This window comes from Syngnathoides biaculeatus, chromosome 3 (genome assembly GCF_019802595.1).
Source record: "Syngnathoides biaculeatus isolate LvHL_M chromosome 3, ASM1980259v1, whole genome shotgun sequence".
Classification (NCBI taxonomy): domain Eukaryota; kingdom Metazoa; phylum Chordata; class Actinopteri; order Syngnathiformes; family Syngnathidae; genus Syngnathoides; species Syngnathoides biaculeatus.
Genome location: NC_084642.1, coordinates 30,634,122 through 30,655,540, shown reverse-complemented (window position 1 = coordinate 30,655,540; position 21,419 = coordinate 30,634,122). Strand labels below are relative to the sequence as shown.

General features: G+C 41.2%; 1 protein-coding gene across 1 annotated transcript in view; it reads left to right on the top strand.

Annotated features, from left to right (window-relative positions):
* Nucleotides 1–21,419, top strand: part of gramd2aa (GRAM domain containing 2Aa) — a 32,639-nt gene that overhangs the window by 1,699 nt on the left and 9,521 nt on the right. The window contains exons 3-7 of the mRNA XM_061815314.1: nucleotides 4,451–4,555; nucleotides 17,269–17,326; nucleotides 18,991–19,288; nucleotides 20,679–20,782; nucleotides 21,171–21,269. Of these exons, the coding sequence (XP_061671298.1) occupies nucleotides 4,461–4,555; nucleotides 17,269–17,326; nucleotides 18,991–19,288; nucleotides 20,679–20,782; nucleotides 21,171–21,269 (654 nt within the window). The 5' untranslated portion in view covers nucleotides 4,451–4,460. The remainder of the gene's footprint in view (nucleotides 1–4,450; nucleotides 4,556–17,268; nucleotides 17,327–18,990; nucleotides 19,289–20,678; nucleotides 20,783–21,170; nucleotides 21,270–21,419) is intronic.

The following is a 21,419-nucleotide window of genomic DNA, read 5'->3' as shown; positions in this document are numbered from 1 at the left end:
AGTTCAGTTCTGGTTTTTGACGCTCTGCTATTGTGCGACGTTCCCATCTTATTCTTTGAAATATAGATGTAGATAATTATTGATGATTGATGAATTGATGTGATTCCTCTGAAAGCGTTTGGGAAGCACAGCAGTACTTTGGCTCTCGCTTGGCACTTTGAAGTGTCCTGCAGTATGTTGATTCTCTGCGCTACTACGGTAACTTGACTTGCTCGTTTTGTCGATCGTTACTCCATAAATGCATCAGAGCAAGAGAAACATTTGGCAAAGAAATTCAGCGGGTAAAAAAAAGTTTTACAAACCCAATTTCAATGAAGTTGTGACGTGTTTAGTCCATACACTACAAAAAGATATTTAATGTTCAAACTGATAAACTAGTAGAGCAAATAATCATGAACTTTGAAATTTGATGGCTGAAACAGGTTTCAAAAAAGATGGGACAGGGTAATGTTTACCCCTGCGTTTCATCACCTTTTCTTTTGACATTCAATAAACGTTTGGAAAGTGTGGATACTAATTGTTGATGCTTTGTAGATTAAATTCTTTCCGATTCTTGCTTGATGTACAGCTTTAGTTGTTCAACAGTCCTGAGAATTCATTGTTCTAATTTAAGCTTCATAATTTGCCGCACATTTTCAATGGGAGACGGGTCTGAACTGCAGGCAGCCCAGTCTAGAACCCGCACTCTTTGACTACAGACCCACGCTGTGCTTTGAGGTGCAGAATGTGGTTTGGCATTGACTTGCTGAAATAAGCAGGAGCCATGAAAAAGATGTTGCTTGGATGGCAGCATGTTTCTCCAAAACCTGCATGTACCTTTCAGTATTAATTGTGGCTTTCCAGATGTGTAATTTACCCATGCCTTTGGCGCTAACACAGACCCATACCATCACAGATGCTGGCTTTTGAACTCTGTGTCCATAATAGTCCGGATGGTTCTTTTCCTTTTTGGACCGGAGGACGCAACTTTTTTTCATGTTGCATGTGTCCATTTTAGATGAGCTCTGGCCAAGAGAAGTCGTGTGCTGGAGCCTTTCCCAGACTTTAGTGGGAAGAGGCAGGCTACCACAACGTCCTCCATTTGCTCCAAAAATTGGAAATGTGGACTCGGAAACACAGAATACTTTTTCACTTTGCATCAGTCCGTCTTAGTTGACCTCGGGCCCAGAGAAGTCATAAGCGTTTGTGGGTGTTTTTGATAAATGGCTTTCGCTTTGCATAGTAGAGTTTTAAGCACTTATGGATGTAGTGCCGAACTGTACTTACTGACATTGATTTACTGAAGTGTTCCTGAGCCCATGTGGTGATATCATTTACACATTGATGTTTTTTTTTTGTTTTTTTTTTAATGCAGTGTCACCAGAGGGATCGAATGTCACAGGCAATCAATGTTGATGGTTGACCTCGCTGCTTGTATGCAGTGATTTTTTTTTTTCCAGAGTCTGTGAGCTTTTTGCTGATATTATGGACAGTAGAGAATGAAATCCCCAAATTCCTTTTGCAATTACATATTGAGGAATATTGTCCTTAAAGTGTTCAACTGATTTCTCACACACTTGTTCACAAAGACGTGAACCTCCCTCCGTCTTTGCTTGTGAATTACTGAGCAGTCCAATCATCGCACCCACCTGTTCCCAATTAGCCGGTTGACCTGTGAACTGTTCCAAACGGGTGTTTGATGAGCATTGCTCAAGTTTCCCAGTCATTTTTGCCACCTGTTCCAGCTTTTTTGAAACATGTTTCAGCCATACAATTCTAATTTAATAATTATTTGCTAAAATCAATAGGTTTATCAGTATGAATATTGAATATCTTGTTTTTATAGTGTATTCAATTAAATATATGTTGAGCATGGTTTGCAAATTATTGTACTCTGTTTTTATTTGTTTAGTGCAACTTCCCAACTTCATTGGAATTGGGTTTGTAAAAGAAAACTCAAAACATGCCCAAACTGCCCAATATTCTGAAACTGTGTGCACGTGTTCTCCTCGGAGTCTTAATTTTAATAATATATACAGCCTCTGATTTTTTGAATCTTGGTTGTCAAAGCTACTTCCCGTTGAGGAAGTTGAGAACAAATGCAGGCCCCTTTTGAACATTGTTTCCAGTCGAACAGTCAAACCAACTCAGTGATGCCTCAACTACTAGTTTGAAGTGTCCACAAACGCTTTTCTTGTCTAATTACAGCAGGTCATTCACTCCCACCTGCCCCCCTCTGTGAACCCCTTTGTGATCACAGGTAACTAATCACATGGAGCCTTTAGATCTAGGAAGCCATGTTGTTTGAGCAAGCAAACGGCTGACGTGAAGCTTCTGGCCAATTAGACATAATCCATTGGCAAGTGCGTGTGTGAGCCTCTTGCCATCAGCGCCTGCGTTTACTTGGGGCAGCTGCTAACGCGTCCACTCTCCCACGGGACATTAAGGCGGGAATTGAGTCTGTGATTCAGCTGCAGGTTCATTTCAGCCACGGCTTTCAGGAAGCGTCCACTGTTCGACACTCACACTCTTTAATGCTCGTCTTCTGCTTCCTTCATTTGCGCTTGCCACATTCGATCAGTATTACAATTTTATTGCAGTGGTAGCTTGACGTACAAGTTGATTTTGTTTCGTGAGTGAGCTTGTAACTCAATTTCATGTTAAAGTTTCCCCGTGAAAGGAATTGAAATGGCATTCATCCGTTACAGCCCCCACAAGATGCCATCGGTTTTTGTTTTCAATAAAGAAAAATAGCAGTGCCATGCAATAGCTCATAATGCGATAAACTCACAAGTTGGAGCACTCGTAACTTAAGGTACTAATGAATAGTTTCCTTCACAGCAAAATATTTACTGTATTTATAATTCACGCTTACGTGCCGCTTCACTGCTACTACTACACACTATTTGCAATACAATGTGCAATTTCAATGCCATTGTTTTACTTGTACTGCCTCATATTGTCTAAAATTGGTCAGACGGTCGGCTTCGTGGTTCACTCTCCTGACATCTGTGCAGTCACTGAGTGTTCATTTCCCGCTTAGTGACAATGTCAGCGTGAATGCTTGTTTGGGACTACGTATATGTGCCCTGTGATTTTACCAGCGACTACTCCAAGGTGGAGTCTGTCTTTCGCGCAGTCACATGGGATAGGCTTCAGCCATGCACGAAGCAAATGAGGACAAGTGGAAGAAAAAAATGGATAAATTGATATAATTGCTACAAAGGATCTACACATTCCAGGCTAAATCTAGTTTGGCTAAAATGTTTCTTTCTTCCTGAGAAAAAGCGGCATCCATTTTTCTACCTTCTACCTTTACCCGCAGTCTGCATCCACAATTTCCACAAGGCTACAAACATTTACCATTTATTTACACAAACTAAACTTGTATTTAGGGTTGTTCAGACTTTCATATGGTCCCGTCAGGAGTCACCGCAGCATATAATTTTTGTGATTTGTTTGGGACCATTTTTAAACCAGATGCCTTTCATGACTCGTTTCTATTTGGGCTCAAGACCAGCAGTGACTGGGCATTGGGCACTGGCCAGCAATTGGAATCACGCTGTCATGTTGATATAAAGCCTGTATAAAATCAGTGATTTGGGGGATTTCGTTTTGATAGATTCAGATGCATAAAGGGGGCATAATTAGAAATATCCATATAAAGTACATTTTGTTCATGATTGGTCACAGTTTTGTGGCATAGTGCAACGTCAAGCATTCTGTGGATTTTAAAAAATGAATTACATCAGTACATAGTTCATCATGTTTTGAGCAAATCGAGAGTGCAAATTATACATAGAAGGGTTTTCCTCATTTTTTGGGGTCAGTAGTTTGAGTGCGCATTATACTCAAGAACGTATTCCACACGAGAAATGACGGTACATACATTCAATTAAAGGCAGAATATAGAGTACTGTGTCTCGGCTTATGTTTTCACCAAAGCAAAGCGAAGCAAGTTTATTCATACAACCCATTTCATACACAAGGCAGCTCAGTGTTCTTTACATGATTAAAAGCCTTTGAATACAAATAAATAAAACTTTAAAAACAGGGGGAAAAACAATGAGTATGATATATATATATATATATATATATATATATATATATATATATATAATGAAAAGTAAAAGTACAATTAAAAACAGCATACCGTCAAAGAAATATCATTACAAGTGCAAATACAGTACTCTAAAAAGCATGAGAAAAAAGAAGAGTCTTCATCTTATCTTTCGTCTTTAGTCTTATCTGGTGTTTAATTTGCTGAGCAGAGGAGGTGATTTTACCAGAAGACCTTCAGCATTGCATCACCACTGTGCTGGTTTTAAAGACAGAGTCCATTTGCTTGCCACGTGAAAGCTCGAGTTCAGGAGTGACAAACGTGTACCTTACCTGCAAACAGAAAACACACGACAGTGCGGATGAGCGCGGATGGCCGCTGTACTCTCATTGGTGTGGTTTGTGTGTTCAGGGCCAGGAGCATGACTGAGCAGCAGGAGCACTCGGAAGAATCAGGCCTGCTCTCCACACAGGACACGGACGCCTCCAAGGACGAAGACGTGCACGGACACCTCAGGCAAATTTCGAACACGAGCTCACGCACATAGACACCGACAGACATTGGTATACAAACGCAGACACGTTTCCCAACACACCATCTGCATCCTGTGTGTATGTGCTCACGGGCTACAGCTGCAGGCGATTTCTTTTCATGGTGCTTATTTTGAAGGCCTACTTGATGTCAAACAATGGTAACACACGTGTACACAAACCTGTGGGCAGGCATAATTAGCAACATACGTGATGTGTTTATTTGCACTTGAGGTCTCGTCGGGCTGACACTTGCCAACCCAAACATAAGGTCTCGCTGCACGCTCTAACCTTTACAAAAGATCATTTTGGCATTTTGATTGACATTAGCTGAGATACTTTTTTTTAACAACAGGTTTATTACTATGGTTGAAGTTTAGAACTGCACTCTATTACACTGAGATATGTTTTCTAATCTTCTGGTTGTCCATTTTTAATGAATAATGTCATTTCAAACTCAAATTGGAGGGAGGACTAGCCAGCCCTGCTCAGTCCCGGTCCCAAGCCCGGATAAACAGCCAATGGCAAAATCTTGTAAATGAGAGTGAAAAAAAAAAGCTCATCCAAAATGGCAACCGTGAAAAGATTAACGCTGGCAAGAAGTTCATCATACCTTATTACTACAAACTACCAAATTTTATCGAAAATAATGTGCAAATTTTTCCCAGAATATTTTCAAAAAGTAGAGCGCATTATATTTAGGTATGGATGAAAAATTAAAGAGTGCAATCACATTGTATAGTCGTATACAGGTACATAGTGGTAAAAAAAAGGTATACATATACATTTCGATATGATATTCGGTGTGTTAAGTTACTTATTTATATATATTACGGTAATGTGCGCTCCTAACGTGAGCTCTCAGAACTCCTCCGGGTACTTGCATTTTATAATTGTTAGCGTAGCGTGTTTGTTGCTACTGCACAAAAGATCAGAAACAACTGCCCATGAGTTTGTTTTAACTTAAACCAAGACAAAAAATGTTGACTACAACGGCGAGTCGTGCAGCTGCTTTTAAAAGAAATGTGCCATGACTCGTGCTGATGATGCCACCAACCCAGAAGTAGTGCGGCAGTCCGAAACAACGATAGCTCGCCTCAATGGCTTCAAGTGGCTTTCAAAACAACGTGAGCTCAAACTATGTAATATGAGCGTCATCTGGACATTAAAAAAAAAAATGGGAGAGCGCACACAATTGAAATGCTCGCTATTTAAAAAATGTGCCCATTATGCTCGTTTCTACGTAGTTTGAGCTCACGTTGTTTTGATAGCCACCTGACACCATAGTAAAAGATGCTTCGAATTGGAGCCGAATTGAGGTGGAGAGGGTGTGCTGCGCAACCCAAACTCTTGGGATTAAAAAAATATTTCAAGTCAATGATGAGTTCCACCGCGATGCACTAAATAAAGCTACTATGGATCTTTTTCGGATTGGAGATGAGTCATAATCCTTCTTTTGAAGGCTTGGCCAAAGATGTGTAATGTAGTGGATAAACTGCACTATGCACAAACATATTATGCACAAATATTTAAAACAGTGTTTAATAAACAATGTTAAAGAGTTTATATTTTTAAGACTGAAATATGTGTTAATAGTATTAATAAAATGTTGTGCCATCATTGAGCATGTATTTCAGTTGGTTGAGGTATTCTCTTCTGACAATTATAGGGACCAGGACAAGCGTGTCCTCTGGTCTGTCACGAGATATATATTACTGCAACATCAGCACATGCACAAAGATTATTATTAATAATTGTTGTACTGACATTTTTTTGAAAAACAATACAATTACAAACCTAATAAAATATAAATACAGATCATTCCTAACATTTTGAGCATTGGGGTAGCGGCAAATTGGTGGTGCGCATTGTACATTGGTAGAAGGGTTTTACTGTTGATTTTTTTTTAGATCAACTTTGGGGGTGCACATTATACTTCAGGGCGCATTATACTCGAGAAATTACGATATATCATTTCTTTTTGCAGTTCTCACCAAGAAATAAGAATGGAAAAAAAGCAGTAATTTGGCAAGTTAAGACACAATAGTTCTTGTATGCAATGCTGCAGTTATAACGTGGCTATATGAATTTCCCCCCATGAGAATATTATCAACAGCTCTTAGTATGTCAATGTAATTTGGCTATGAACTGAAATATATTTGAATTCTGTATTGGATGTCATAAGGAGTTGTAGAAAACAAATGTCGGGTAAACCTTTGGTTAGGCTATGTAAATATGCCGCTCTGCAAGTTTCCGTGTTAAGTGTGTGTAGTGACAGAGGGTGGTTGTGTGTTATATAAGAGGCAGGAGCCGCGTAATCCTGTAGAATCTGCTCTGGGATTGAGCACAAAAACATGTTATGTGTCAGACATGAGTAAAACGGAGGAACCAGAATGCTTCCTGTTTACCTGCCACCAAACAAATAGTCAGTATGTTTACATGCACTTACGAAAACCAAACTATTGCATTCAATTGATTGGAAGCAGTTTTTAAAAAAATGCATGTGATCACCGTAATCCATGTAAATAACTATTTTTAAAACTTGGTTTAAGTGGCTATGACTATTCGAAACCTCTTTTCTTTGACTTGTACAGTATTTGCTCGCATCCATTTTACATTGAGTTCACCAGAGAAGAAGAATAAGATGCTGGCGGATGGGCATGTTTGTAAATTATGTCAAAGCCCAGTAAAGTCCTCTTTGTCATTTGTTTCAAATACAGGAAATAGGTTTGAAAATGTCCAAAGACTGAGAACAATGTACTGCAGTATTGAATTACTGAGCTCTACCATTAAACTCTGTTTTTGCCATCTGAGCTGGCTATATTTTTTAGGCGGTGCTAAAACCAGGGACCAGCATGAGTTGTCCCTCCCCCATTATGTAACTACCAAGCGCCTTAATTCTATGCAGTGGCCATTCGGGAGAATTGCGCCTTTCTCATCCATAATAGCTCCAGTTCTACCACTACAGAAAAAAAATACATCTTTCCTGAAATGTAATATATTATTTGGGCGACAGTCTCTCGACCATCTTCCCCAATGGCGATACTGGATAGGATCCACCGCCTCGGTAGAGCCAGCGGTTAAAGTAGCTGCAAGCGGTCCGACACAGTCAGCTTCATGGCAGCGATGTCACAAGGCAAGGTGTAGGAAGGGAGATAAAAAAATCCTCCAGTGAGACTACAGTTCATGCACTGCTGTACCAGCATATGGTGCGCCTTTCGATGGTCACAACACCGGCATGTGCAACCCACTGAGTTTTAACAGTGAAGCAAAAGGAAAGGGGGGAAAATTGTCCCGAGGCTGCCTGGCTGCCACAGAGTGAATCTCTGCGAACGGTGAGAACATGTGCGATGTATGTCGCTGGGAATTCTCTTACACCAGCTTAGACATATAATTGATTGACAGCTAAAAGTTCCACAACGCAGGGTTTTACGAGGATTTGACGACGTCTCAACTTTGACCGTTTGGAAGGCTGATTTTTACATACTTTTTAGTACTACATCTTTTTCTGATTCTGATTTGTCATCGCACAGGAGTACTGTATAGGGACTTTGTATATATTCTACTCCACCACTTGTTGCAGGTAGCCCCAGCTCTATTGTTACTGTATGACTAATTTACCAGGAAGCTAAATTGGTAGCGGTTGATATGAGAAGCCTCTCCTAACTTTCCTCATCCAGATTTATCTAGTTAAAATCTTTACAAGTTGTATGTCTTTCCACTTGTCTCCAAGTTCACCGTGCTAATTTTCCTTCCTCCTGCGGCTCGATTATTATGTGGGAGTCCACGACTACACCTGCCACCGGTGGGAAGTGTTCTCTTTCTAATTTAGGATTCCATTTTGAAGCCTTTGAGTTGTTAATTAGTTTTTTAGATTCTGACTCACGGCCTGAGGCCGCACGAAGGCGCTTTAATCCTTAGAAAAGAATACGGCATTTGGTTCACTTTCAAACATTCCTTTTACGTGTTTTTTTCGAAACACTTGCATTTTCGTCTTAGCTTCAGAATTCAGTGCATCCTACAACATGTTAAAGCTGTTGACTGAAGTCCAAGAATTTGGGAGTGTATTAGAGTGTTATTCATGTCTTTTCCAAGCACCTATCGTGGCATAACCCTGTAAAACATGTTTTATTTTGACATTCCAAATCTGATCATAGCGCAGGTCCCTTCGGGCCTCAGTGTCTCATCGCACCAACGGTATTATTGATGAAGACTTGTCTTGTGTAAAAAGGAAGCAGATGGAAGGTGAGCACAGAGAGACACATGGTGGATCCCAGCAGGGCCTCCGCTTGTATTTTTAATAATCGCTCACTCATCCCCACCTTAGAGCGACTGTGCAGACTATTTATAGACTGGATGCTGCAGGCAGTTAGAGCAACATGCATATTCTTCACAACAGTCACTAAACAGTGATTAGCTACAGAAAGTCATTCAATATGAAATTGGTTGTGTTTTAATCAACATTTTTGCTTTGTTGGTCACTTCAGTCATAGATCTGCATTTTTTTGCAATGATGTGAAGTTGCAGATTGCTTTTATAGTTGACTTGAATGGGATCCAAGTACAGCAGTATCCAGTAGTTGATGCAATGAAAAAAAAAACATCCTACCTAAACTCTACCTCTGTTTTTGACAGAAATCCATTCCCAAAATTGTAAATTAAGTGAGAACACGTTGACTTCTATAAGTAACCCTTAGTATGTTAATGCAGTAGCGAAGTTTGAATTACAGTGAATAAATGTATCAAAAAGTCAATTGGGAAAATATAAAACAATTGGCAGCTCGGTGGCACAATAGTAGAGCCTTCGCCTTAAAGTTCTGAGGACTGGGATTCAAATCCCGGCCATGCCTGTGTGGAGTTTGCATGTCCTCCCCGTGCCTGCGTGGGTTTTCTCCGGGGACTCCGGTTTCCTCCCACATCACCAAAACGTGCAATATTAATTGGACACTCTAAATTGCCCCTAGGTGTGATTGTGAGTGCCCACGTGCCCTGTGATTGCGTCACAGGTGCTTGATATAGGTATACGTATGTTAGGACCCTTGTAAACTGAGGACCCCCTGCGTCCCAATTTTGGCCCACATCAACCCTTGTTGCCATGTTTGTTCGGGAGCAAACATCCAAACCACTTTTTGGACTCAGGTAGTGACTGAACATAATTGTAGTACATACATACATATGTAAACAAATGTACACTATTTACCAAACAAATTGTCCTCAGTTAGTTTGACATCATGCCAAACTTGGAAATAAAAGGGGGAGTAATGTCGAGCACATCTGGCCCAGCAGGCAGTGCTGCCATAGCTGTAGTGTCCTGCTGTAAACAACAGCCTGATACTACTACCCATGCGCGCACACAAGTGCAAACCTTTGCACAGGCACACACAGCAGGCAAAGCATCTGGGAACACGTTGCTCTTTGAAATTTTAACTGAGTAGGGATCTTTGTTTAGAGACTTATCTTATAGGAAAGGCTAGTGACGGGTGTACTGTACAATATATACTTGGTTGCATCTTAGAGGTGCTATCTAGTGTCATAGCTATGGCAGCAGATCAGCTAAGATTGGAACAGTAGTGATTATCGTGTCTGGCGTGCAGTTCAGAGGTGTTAATTTTTCATCTAGAAAAATGGAAATTCAACCGGTGGACAGTTCTGTTCGACATTCTTTCTCCCTTTTAAATTGTGACATTTATGTCACTGTGCTGCACTGAACATTTTAGAATGGCCTTTTATTGTGACCAGCCTTGTGTATACCCATGTAATAATCATGCTGTCTAACCAGCATCTTGATATATCCCACAGCAGTCAGGTGGATGGATTGTCTTGGCAAAAGACACGTGCTCACCAACAGATTTGTGAACACTATTTACACAAATGAGCCTTTTGTGTTACGGTTAGGGTTTAATCTTTGAGTTCAGCTCATGGAAAATGAGAACAAAAATAAAAACGTTTATAATTGTTTTCAGTAGAATTTTTGCTGGCATTATAACCACATTACATCATTTGTGAATCTGCATTTTATCATAAAAACTAATGATGGTCATTTTACTAAATTTAATTGATTATCAGTCACTCACATTTGATATCCGCGATCACGCCCGCGCGCCATCGCGCGACTGTCGAGCACGAAAAATCACACATGTAAAGTTTATGAGTAGAAAAATACTTATTGAAAGATGTTGCTTATTTTGTGTAGTGTTGACATTAATTTATGTTTATTTCATAAACGTTGGTAGGAAAACAAGCCTGATGCTAAACAATCCCTATTCACCCGGAAACAGTAAATGCAAGTTAACTGTACTTAGCATGTTGGGAAGTTATGCCAAAAGCACATGTTCGGAGCTTCTTCACATACTGCGAGTGCCTTTACGTCGAAAGTCATGAACACCATGAGCCATATCAAAGGAAATTTAGTTACACCAGGGGTGCTCAATGCGTCGATCGTCAGGCAGTTTTGGTTGATCATGTGACGACGCCCCCCCTCCAAAAAAAAAAAAAAGACGCTAGACTTATCATCCACCTCGTCGGTTAATTCAGGTGTGGGCAATACGTGGAGCGCACGCACATAAAGGTGCGTTCTAGCAAGCCGGCCTCCTATTTACATCAGTCGTGGAGATTAGCGTGTGCCCCCCCCAAGTATAACTTGGGGGGAAAAAATCTGGGCACCCCTGAGTTACATTGAAAACATTTCTGGGATATAACACAGGTAATGTTTCAGTATCTAACTATAATATGTATGAGATTGTGACTTACTTTAACTTAATGTTAGACTAGTCTGTCCATATATCTAAATGGGAACGGTCATTTTCTCCCGTGGTATGTGTTATCTTGAAGTTGAAAACCTTTCCCCTCTACATGCTTTAGGAAGATATAGATAATGAACTGCTAACTTTCAGCAATGGATTGACAATAGATAGCGGCCTAAATTATGCGAGATTATAACAATACATCATGATGAAATAAAATGATTTGATTATATGAATATTTACTTTTGAAATTGAATGTCTATTGACCGCTTGAAAAATGTCTGTCTTAGTCTGTGCAGTGTCAATAAATTAGGATTATGGTATTAGGTAGCAACTACATACTCGGGTATAACAGGTCAGTCAGCTATTTTAAGGTCTTGAGATTCTATCCCTAATCACACCCGCAACTTTATATCTGCGGACATGACTGACCCATGTGAGTGACTGGAGTATGAATTCAATCATTATTTGTAATACCATCCCGCTGAAACTTCTGCCTTGATGTTGTTCCTCACACATCAAAACACTTGTTTTTCCTGATTTTACTCATCTTTGCGACAACCTACTCTCCACTCTGACATAGCAGCAGAACACAGGAAGAGTCATCACAAAGGGTGAGAGTCGCTCAAAAATGTGCCCATCATGCCACCCATGGGAGAGCAAGCGAACATGCATGAGCCAATAGAGGTTGTTGAATACAAGCAAGGACACTGCTCAGAGAGAAAAAGAATGTGTCGCCGAATCAGCAAAAACTGGAATTAGTTGACGTTCAGCCCAAGAGGTAGCCTGCTTCTCCCCACCAAAGTCTGGGATAGGCTCCAGGACAGGACTTCTCTTGGCCTGCGCTCATCTGTGATGGACTGATGCAAAGTGAAAAAGAGTTGTGTCCTCTGGGCCAACGAGGAAAAGAACCACCTGGACTTTTATGGATGCAAAGTTCAAAAGCCAGCATCTGTATGGGGCTGTGTTCGTGCCGATGGCATTGCTAAAGTAAACATCTCTGCAGGCGCCATTAATACTGAAAAGTACATACAGGTTTTGGAGAAACATATTGTGCCATCCAAGCAATGTCTTTTTCATGGACGCCTCTGCTTTTTTCCCCAAGACAATTTCAAACCACATTCTTCACATGTTACAACAGCTTAGCTTTGTACTAACAAAGTGTAGATACCAGAGTGGCCTGCCTGCAGTCCAGACCTGTCTATTACTAACAGCATGTTTACAGGTCGACCGAAAAAATCCATTAGACAACTGCTTATTCAGAACTCCACTCCTTGAGTCCTCACAAAGACCTAAAAAGTGGACCACATCAGTCCATCTCTGAGGTCTTTACACTGGCTGCCTGTCCGTCAGATCTTAGACTTCAAAGATCTGATGGTGGTCTATAAAGGTCTGTACGGTCTAGGACCAGAATACATCAGTGACTTCGTTATGAACCCATTGAAGCCATTATGAACCCAACAGACCCCTCAGGTCATCTGGACTATTTTTTTTCTTTTTTTATCAGTTCCCAGTGTCAGAACCAGATATGGAGAAGCTACATTATTTTTTTATGCTCCACTAGTCTGAAACAAACTCCCAGAACGCCTTAATCAGCTGAAACACTCATCATGCTGATATTTATGTTCTGATATCTTTGTAAAGCACTTAGAATCACCTTGTTGTTGGATTGTGCTATATAAATAAACTTGCCTTGCCTAAATATGACCTAGTCACAGCTTTTTTTGCAACATGTTGTAGCCATAAAATTCCAAGTTGATCATTATTTGCTAAAATCAATAGTCTATCAGTTTGAACATTAAGTATCTTGCCTTTGTCGTCGATTCAATTAAATATGTTGAATATGATTGGCAAATCATTGTATTCAGTTTTTATTTATGTTTAAAACAAAATGTCCCAACTGGCGGCACGGTGGGGGAGCTGGAAAGCCTTGGCCTCACAGTTCTGAGGACCTGGGTTCAATCCCGGCCCTCCTTGTGTGGAGTTCTCCCCGTGCCTGCATGGATTTCCTCCGGGCACTCCGGTTTCCTCCCACATCCCCAAAACAGCCAACATTAATTAGACATTCTATATTGACCCTAGGTGGGATTGTGAGTGTGGATGGTTGTTTGTTTATATGTGCCCAGCCATTGACTGGCAACCAGTTCAGGGTGTATCCTGCCTCCTGCCCTTTGACAGGTGGGATAGGCTCCAGTGCTCCTACAACCCTTGTGAGGATAAGTGGCAATGAAAATGGATGGATGGACAATTTCCCAACTTAATTGGAATTGGGTTTGTAATATTAGACTTTTCATTTGGGTTGGCCATCGAAAATTGAGAACCAATTGGAACTTCTTCTTCCTTTCCTTTCGCCTTGTCCCGTTAGGGGTCGCCACACCGTGTCATCTTTTTCCATCTAAACCTATCTCGTGCATCTTTCTCTCTAACACCCACTGTCCTCATGTCCTCCCTAACAACATCCATCAACCTTTTCTTTGGTCTTGCTCTCGCTCTTTTGCCTGGTAGCTCCATCAGCAGCACCCTTCTTCCAAAATACTCACTCTCTCATCTCAGAACATGTCCAAACCATCAAAGTCTGCTCTCTCTACTCTAAAACATCCAACTTTGGCTGTCCCTCGAATGAGCTAATTTCTAATCCTATCCAAACTGTTCACTCCAAGCGAGAACCTCAGCAGCTTCATTTCTGCTACCTCCAGTTCTCCTTCCTATTGTTTCTTCAGTGCCACCGTCTCTAGTCCGTACATCATGGCCGGCCTCACCACTGCCAGGATTTATATTCCGGTTATCCTGGAATCATTCCGTTATGGTCCTGCCGGTCCTTGTCCTGGGTGTGCCGCTCCCCGACACGGCACACACCACAGCAATCAGTGAGGCACACACCTGCGCCTCGTTCCCCGTAATCATGACAGATACATATAGGACTCCTCGTACGGTCTGGCCTTTGCCAGATATTTGCCACATGCCTCGTTCTCGCACTCTCGTGATTCTGTTCCTGATCTCTCGTGTACCGACCCATGCCTGCCCACTGGACTGCCTCCTACGCCTGACAGCATTGTTACTGCTGCTCCTTTTGACTGCCTGGCTCACCCCCGACACTGTACTGAATAAAAACGTTTCCCGAACTGCCTCTACGTCTCCCGAGTCGTGCATTTGGGTCCAAGCCCGTGTTCTGGTCGTGACACATTCAAATTTAAAAATTTTGGTTCCCAGTTTTTATGCCTACAGTCTGCCTACAGTTTGTTGGCGAAAACCAACAAAGAGGAACAGATGTGAAGACGTGCTTGTCCACAGTGGCAGCCACAAGTTTGTTAAAAGTTGTTAAACATAAATGAGCAGTTACGTCAGTGCAACACTTGGAATAAGATTGTTGTGCAAAGTTGGTGTTCACGATGTGTAGACGTCTGACGTGTTCCCTCCCGCTCCAAGCCTCAGCCTACATTTTGCAGAACTTTGATGAAGTCAATTATGTGATTGTGAAACAATAAAATACGTCTATGAAGCATTGAAGCGGCCAAAAACTTAAACAGTGAGTTCCACTCTTGCACTGATGGCAAAAACTGACGACAGATGCCAACATAAAATAGAAACTACTTTACCACACTGGAAAGAAAGTAGAGACAGTCGCATTACTAACTTCACATTGAGCTAAAATGTTACCAAAGGTTAAACTAGCAACTTTATATCATATTGCATTTAAAATAAAGGATGGAACAATCTGGTGAAATCATTGGGTCGCAGGCTTGATGCAGTTATTGCAAGTAAGGGCTACGCCACCAAATATTAAATGTTACTCAATTTCTGTTCCAATACTTTTGCTCACTTGAACTGGGTGGGTGGCTTCAAACAAAAAAGGTGCTCTGTCCTGAGTTGTTTAAGACATCTACATGTAAATACAATGAAAGAAAAGCTGGACTTCTGGACTTGTGTCTCATGTTTATCTTTTGATCTGAAACCCAAATGTTTTCAGTATACAATGAAAACAAAGGAATTGACCGTGCCGTTACAATACTTTTGGGGCGGGGGCTGGGAGCTTTATTTCGTCCTTCACATCCATGAAAGCGACATTTGACAGATCTTCAGACAACAAAAGAGCAACAAAGCGCCGGGTCCAGACTTTGTGTCCCCATCCTCCCTCAAAGTCTGCTTAGACCAACTTGCTCCTGTCTTCACAAAGATCTTCTACAGGTCTCAACAAATGTGTGAAGTACCAACTTGCTTCAAGCGGTCCACCATTATACCGGTTCCCAAAAAAGCAGCAGTCTCAGGTCTTAATGACTACAGGCCTGTTGCCCTGACATCTGTGGTCATGAAGTCCTTTGAACGCCTTGTGCTGGACAACCTCAAGAGCCTCACAGGTCCCCAGCTGGACCCACTGCAGTTTGCCTATCGAGCTAACAGGTCTGCAGATGATGCCGTCCTATAGGGTTAGGGCTGCGTTTAACAACATCATCCCTGAACTCCTCTCCTCCAAACTTCTCCAGCTCAGTGTCTCTGTGTACCTCCATCACAGTCTGGTTTGGGGCCACCACAACAAAGGAAAAACTCAGACTGCAACGGACAATCAAAGCCGCTGAACAGATTGTCGACACCACTCTATCCACTACTGAGGACTTAGGTCCAGAGCAGGCAGGATCCTTTCGGACCCTGCACATCCTGGCCACCAGCTCTTCCAGCTCCTTCCGTTGGGAAAGTGCTACAGATCAATTAAAGTCAAAACCAGCAGGAACACTGGCAATTCAGTCATTAAATTCTTGGTCAGGGAACCTACTTTTTTCTACCTTGTGATATGTTAAGACACTCATTCACATCCTGCTGGTCCAATCAGTATTAGTAATAATTTTTTTACATTTATTTTTTTAATATTTCTTAGACCGCACAATTGGTCACTTTAAACTGCTCCCTTGGCACAATTCACATTGCACTGGTCTATAACGGGAACCTCGAACGGGTAAAGGCACTCTGTACAATCTTAACACAATGTTTGAAGTTGACACACTTATCTCCTACCTGTTCTAAATGAAGAACATTTTACATCTTGCACGACTTATGACGAATAACTCCCATAAACAGAAATGTCTCTTGTTCTTTGTTCTTGTTGCTATGTTGTTTTTTGTTCTGAATATTGTACCAAGGCAGCACCGACTGCCAGAGAAAACATTTTTTGAGGGCGTAACAGGCACTTTTGTTTGCATTGTGTTACATTGTCTATGAAATATGCTTTTGGGCAAAGAGATTTTCCATCATCGTTTCTCTTTCCACTTTCAAAATTTTAGTGAACAGTAGTGGTTCAAGTCTCTTCACACTCATCTCAATGACAGCTAACACATAATATGGAAATATATTGTTTTTAGTTTGATATTTCACCCCCAATCTGTCTCCTTAAAAAGCACAATGACGGAGTTGATTTTTCTTCGAGAGCTGATTGATTATTCTGTATTTTATCTAGATGGAGTATAACACTGCATCATCTCTCCTGAGGCAAGAGGGATTCTCTGATGTGCTCGTGTGTTTATGTTTTCTGGCAATAAATAAAACAACAAGACAGTGGGTAATCTCCTAGGCATTGGCACTATTTGTGCAATGACAACGTAATACTGTATTCCTCTTTGATTTTACTGGATGTGACAGCGTACACCTGCATGCTGCAATGATGCACATAACACGCACCGTTGATTGCATGTTATGCTGAGGCAGGCAGTCGGGGGGGGAGGGGTCGTTATGCGCTGCACACAGACAGAAACTCAAGCTGGCCACCGTTTGCAAGGCTGCCGACAATACTCAGCCTTCATGATTGTAGCTAATGCTCGATTACACTATGACAATGGCCGCAAACAGTTTTCCTTGTTTGTGGTGATTTCATGATGACGTAGCTTGCTTCAATTGGAAAATGGCATCCAGTTGCTTTTTTTTTTTTTAAACATTTTTTAACACAAGTGTACCTTTTTATTCAATTCCAGGTATCACCTGATTGAAGAGCTCTCCTATGAGGATGTAAAAAAATGTTACCGGGGCTCGGTGAGTCTTATTGCTTTATTTGTGAGTTGTGGTGTGTGCATGTGTTTTTAACCCTTCCTTATTTGGGATATTTTTCCCAATTTGCACTGCCTTGTTAACACGACAACAAGTAAAAGTGACAAGCAGGAACAAAATTTTTTAAAAAGCAAAATTCTTTACAATGAACCATGCATTCCATGGATCCTCGATTAAACTTGAATGTAGAATTGTTCAAAAGCAGAAAAGCGCCATCAATAAAGTCATCTTAGTTACTCCACACTTTACATTAGTGATTTCCAACCTTTATAGAGCCAAGGCGCATATTTTACAATTGAAAAATCCCACGGCACACCAACAAAAGTAAATGTCACCAAAAATGGATCGATTAATGACTGTTTGTACTTCCTCCCATCTAATAGAAGAGGATTTTTTTGTTCCGTCTGTCATTGTCTCACTGGCATAAAGAGATGACTAAAGATACATTATTTCTTGGAAAAAAATTTTTTTTTAGCAATGACATAAAATTGGATAATTTCCCACGGCACACCTGAAGAGCGCTCATGGCAAACTAATGTACCCCGGCACACTGTTTGGGAATCACTGCTTTACAGGATTATAGAAGAGGGGAATGTGTGCATACTTCACTTTCTTCGTGATCCGTTATGTTGATAGACTTTTACTTTCCCTGTTATAGTAAAGCATTAAAACTACTTGTACACTGTTCGGTGGAACCTTAAAGGTCAGATGTGGAAGAAATTGTTTGCTTTCGAAATCCAAGTTGTCTGACTGTTCCTGCTACAGATTGTGGCCATCATAAAATCTTTATTAGCTGGGGAGGCAAGGTTGAATACCATTGGAAGTTGATTAGTACAGTATATAGTTGTTTAAAAAATTAAAACCCAGACCCCTTTCGTCCATATATTTTTCTGTAACTGGCCTTTGGAGGAAAATGTTTGGATAACCCTAACCTGAAAACTAAAGAAATGAAAAAATTACCAGAATGTAAACCTGATGCAATTATAATGGTGCCCCTCGGTACTCACTTTTTATGTTATTGCAACTCGCTTCTTGATATACAGGTTTAAAGCATCTCCTCCCCATCGTAAAGCAAATATCACTGTCATTCACTGGGGACAATGCCCCCAGCCTCCCCCCCAGCGTCCTATAGTTACTGCGACCTACCGTTAGCTCCATATTCCTGACGAGAGGCAGTGCCTTGAACTATTAATAGGACAGTAAGAGTGAGCCAGTCAAAGCGGAGGGATGGAGAGAGAAAAGAACAACGGGTGGCAAAGGCTGGAAGTGAGTTTGAGGGAGGAGAGCCGGGAAATGATTGTGACCAAATGAGTTTTCGGACACGGGAGGGTTTGGTCTTCGAAGGTGTCACTGACACGGGAGGAAATACTGAAAAAAGAAAGTCGTCATTGTACATCAGTGAGCAGTGTGTTTGTTTTCCAGCTCGGACTGATGAAGGGTAATCTGTACATGTGTGTGTGTGGAGTGAGAGATTATCAAATGGGTGCTATAGAGCGTTGAGTCACTGGAGGACTATTTGAGACAGAGACGCCTTGAGTTTGAGGATCGCGCTCGTTTAGTTGTGTTTATGTGCACACTGCCAAGCGTGTGCTTTTTTTCACGTAGACTAGCTGTACTGTCACGCGTACTGACAAACCACAGGGGAACAGTGTGTGTCTTGCAGCGACTTGCTTCAGGCCATGGATGAGTGTGTATGTGTGTACGGTGCCAACGTACTGAGCCTGGTGCAGAGCTCGCCACCTCTGAGGGAGCGAGTGGTGTCGGCGGTGAGCAGAGTCGGAGCGGCCGGCGGCTGGAGAGGGGGTTCAGGCGACGTGCGGGCGGGCCGGTCCGCCAAGGAGCTGCTCATGACTCTGCCCTGTCCCTCTGCACAGACTGTCAGCAAGTACAACTCGCAGTACCACAAACTGTTCCAGTGTGTGCCCAAGGATGAACTCCTTATGAAAGGTACCCGGCAAGCTCGCGTGACTAAATCATGTCGTCGCACCAGTTTATGTTTTACACTTCACCCGTGTGTGCTGTGTCATTGCCACCAAATCATATTTCCTGTCACTGTTGGAACTCTGTTATAATGAGTAAAAAGAAAAAATGGACATCATAATACAAGTTTCACTTTATGGAACTTTGCTGTGACCAAGTAACGTAATAATCTAATAATTAAATAGCTCAAAAGTTATGAACACATTTCATTGAACTTAATGGAATTTTGATTCAATTCAATATTTATTTGCATAGGTCCCATTTCTTATTAATGAACTTGTTGGTGTGCATGATATGAACTCCGCTGATAAGAAATTAACTGCATTACTGTTTTTCTTTAAAAGAAAAAAAAATATCAAAGCTGTTTTGTCAATCTTGGATTGTAAGCGGAGGTGTGTAGTAATTACATTTTCTTCATTACATTTACTCAAGTAACGTTTTGGACAAATTGTGCTTCCCAAAGTAGTTTTAATGCAACATAATTTTGACTTTTACTTCAGTATTTATGGAAAGACAAATTGCAAACTTTACTTCATTACAATGATTGACATGCTGTGTGTGGCAATCCGTTTTTAAACTTAGACTTTTGGCTTCATCATAGTGGACCATTGCACCAGTCCAGCGTGATCACTCATGTCATTTGTCTCCCATTAACCAATCAGATGGCACAAGGCCATGCCACATGACTGCACACAAACATTCGTGGGCCATTCAAAGTGACTCATTTTGGGGGGGAGGCTGTACGAGTGTTTACTTTACAGACTCTGGAAAACAACAAACAGCTTTATGTCTTCAATTATGACTGCCCAAATGGGGAAATTTCAGCCCACTCTAACTTGAGAAAACACCTTGCAGTAAAAATGCAGAGCTCCCTCTTTCTTTCTCTCTCTCTCTCTCTCTCTCTCTCTTTCTCTCTCTCTCTTTTGCTCTCTGTCTCTCGCTCACACTCTCTCACACACATGCACACACACAATCAATAATTGTGTTCAGCAAACAGGTTCTTTATGAAGCTAATAAAGTGTCTGTAGGAGCCAGTGGATATGTTGTTGGTTTTTGGGCAGTTTAAAATTGAAATGTTTGGGCTCTCTTATTTATCTATTTGTCTATTTATTTTGTGATATTTGTGAGTATTTTCTTTTTTATAAGAAGCTACTCTTCAATTACTTTATACTTGTACTTTTTTTCCCCTGAGTACTTTCTCATACTCAAGTAAATATTTGGAGTGCTCCCTTTTACTATTTCTTGGGTCATATTATTCTGAAGTATCAGTTATCTTTCTTGCGGGCAATGTTTGACTACTGCACTCACCTGTGGATCTCAGGAAGAACAATTTGTGTTTTGTCTCTCGTTTCGTCAGTATACTCGTGTGCTCTTCTCAGAGATATCCTCCTCCAAGGCAGGCTTTACATATCTAGAAACTGGCTATGTTTCTATGCCAACCTCTTCGGCAAGGACATCAAGGTACTATGCAGCTGATATCTTCATTCATAAGATCAAAAACTTGTCTTCCCATCTGCATGTATTGAACTCAAGGTGGTTTTTAATATTTCAACACCAGCTAACCAGCTATGTGCTTTGGCTTTGATGATATGCATTGTTCCTTTTTTTTCTCATTCCCTTGAAAACGAATATCTCCTGACATCTGAGTGATGATAAGCTTCTTTTTCAGGTTGCATTCCTTGCATTACAACTTAAATAAGAACTTTTTTGTCCAGTACTTTCTTTCACCAGCCTGCATTTATTTTCACTGTCATGGTGCTGGTGTGTTTTTAGTCTTTTAAACCATGTGGGTACCAAGAAACAAAAATACTTTTTATGCTTGTGTCCATCTCTTCTTTTCCACCACCAGGTGGCCATCCCTGTTGTCTCTGTACGGTTGGTGAAAAAGCATAAAACAGCGGGCTTGGTGCCCAATGGCTTGGCTATCACCACTGACACTGGCCAGAAGGTAAACACTCCCGTCGGAATCACTGTGACTTCAAATGCTTGTGCTGATTAGCGCAGCGTGACATTTTTTTTCCGAGGCGAGGTGTGATGGAAAGAACAGCGCTATAGATAGCAGCAGCCTGGAACTGCGCTCAAGTGGTGGCTGTTCTTC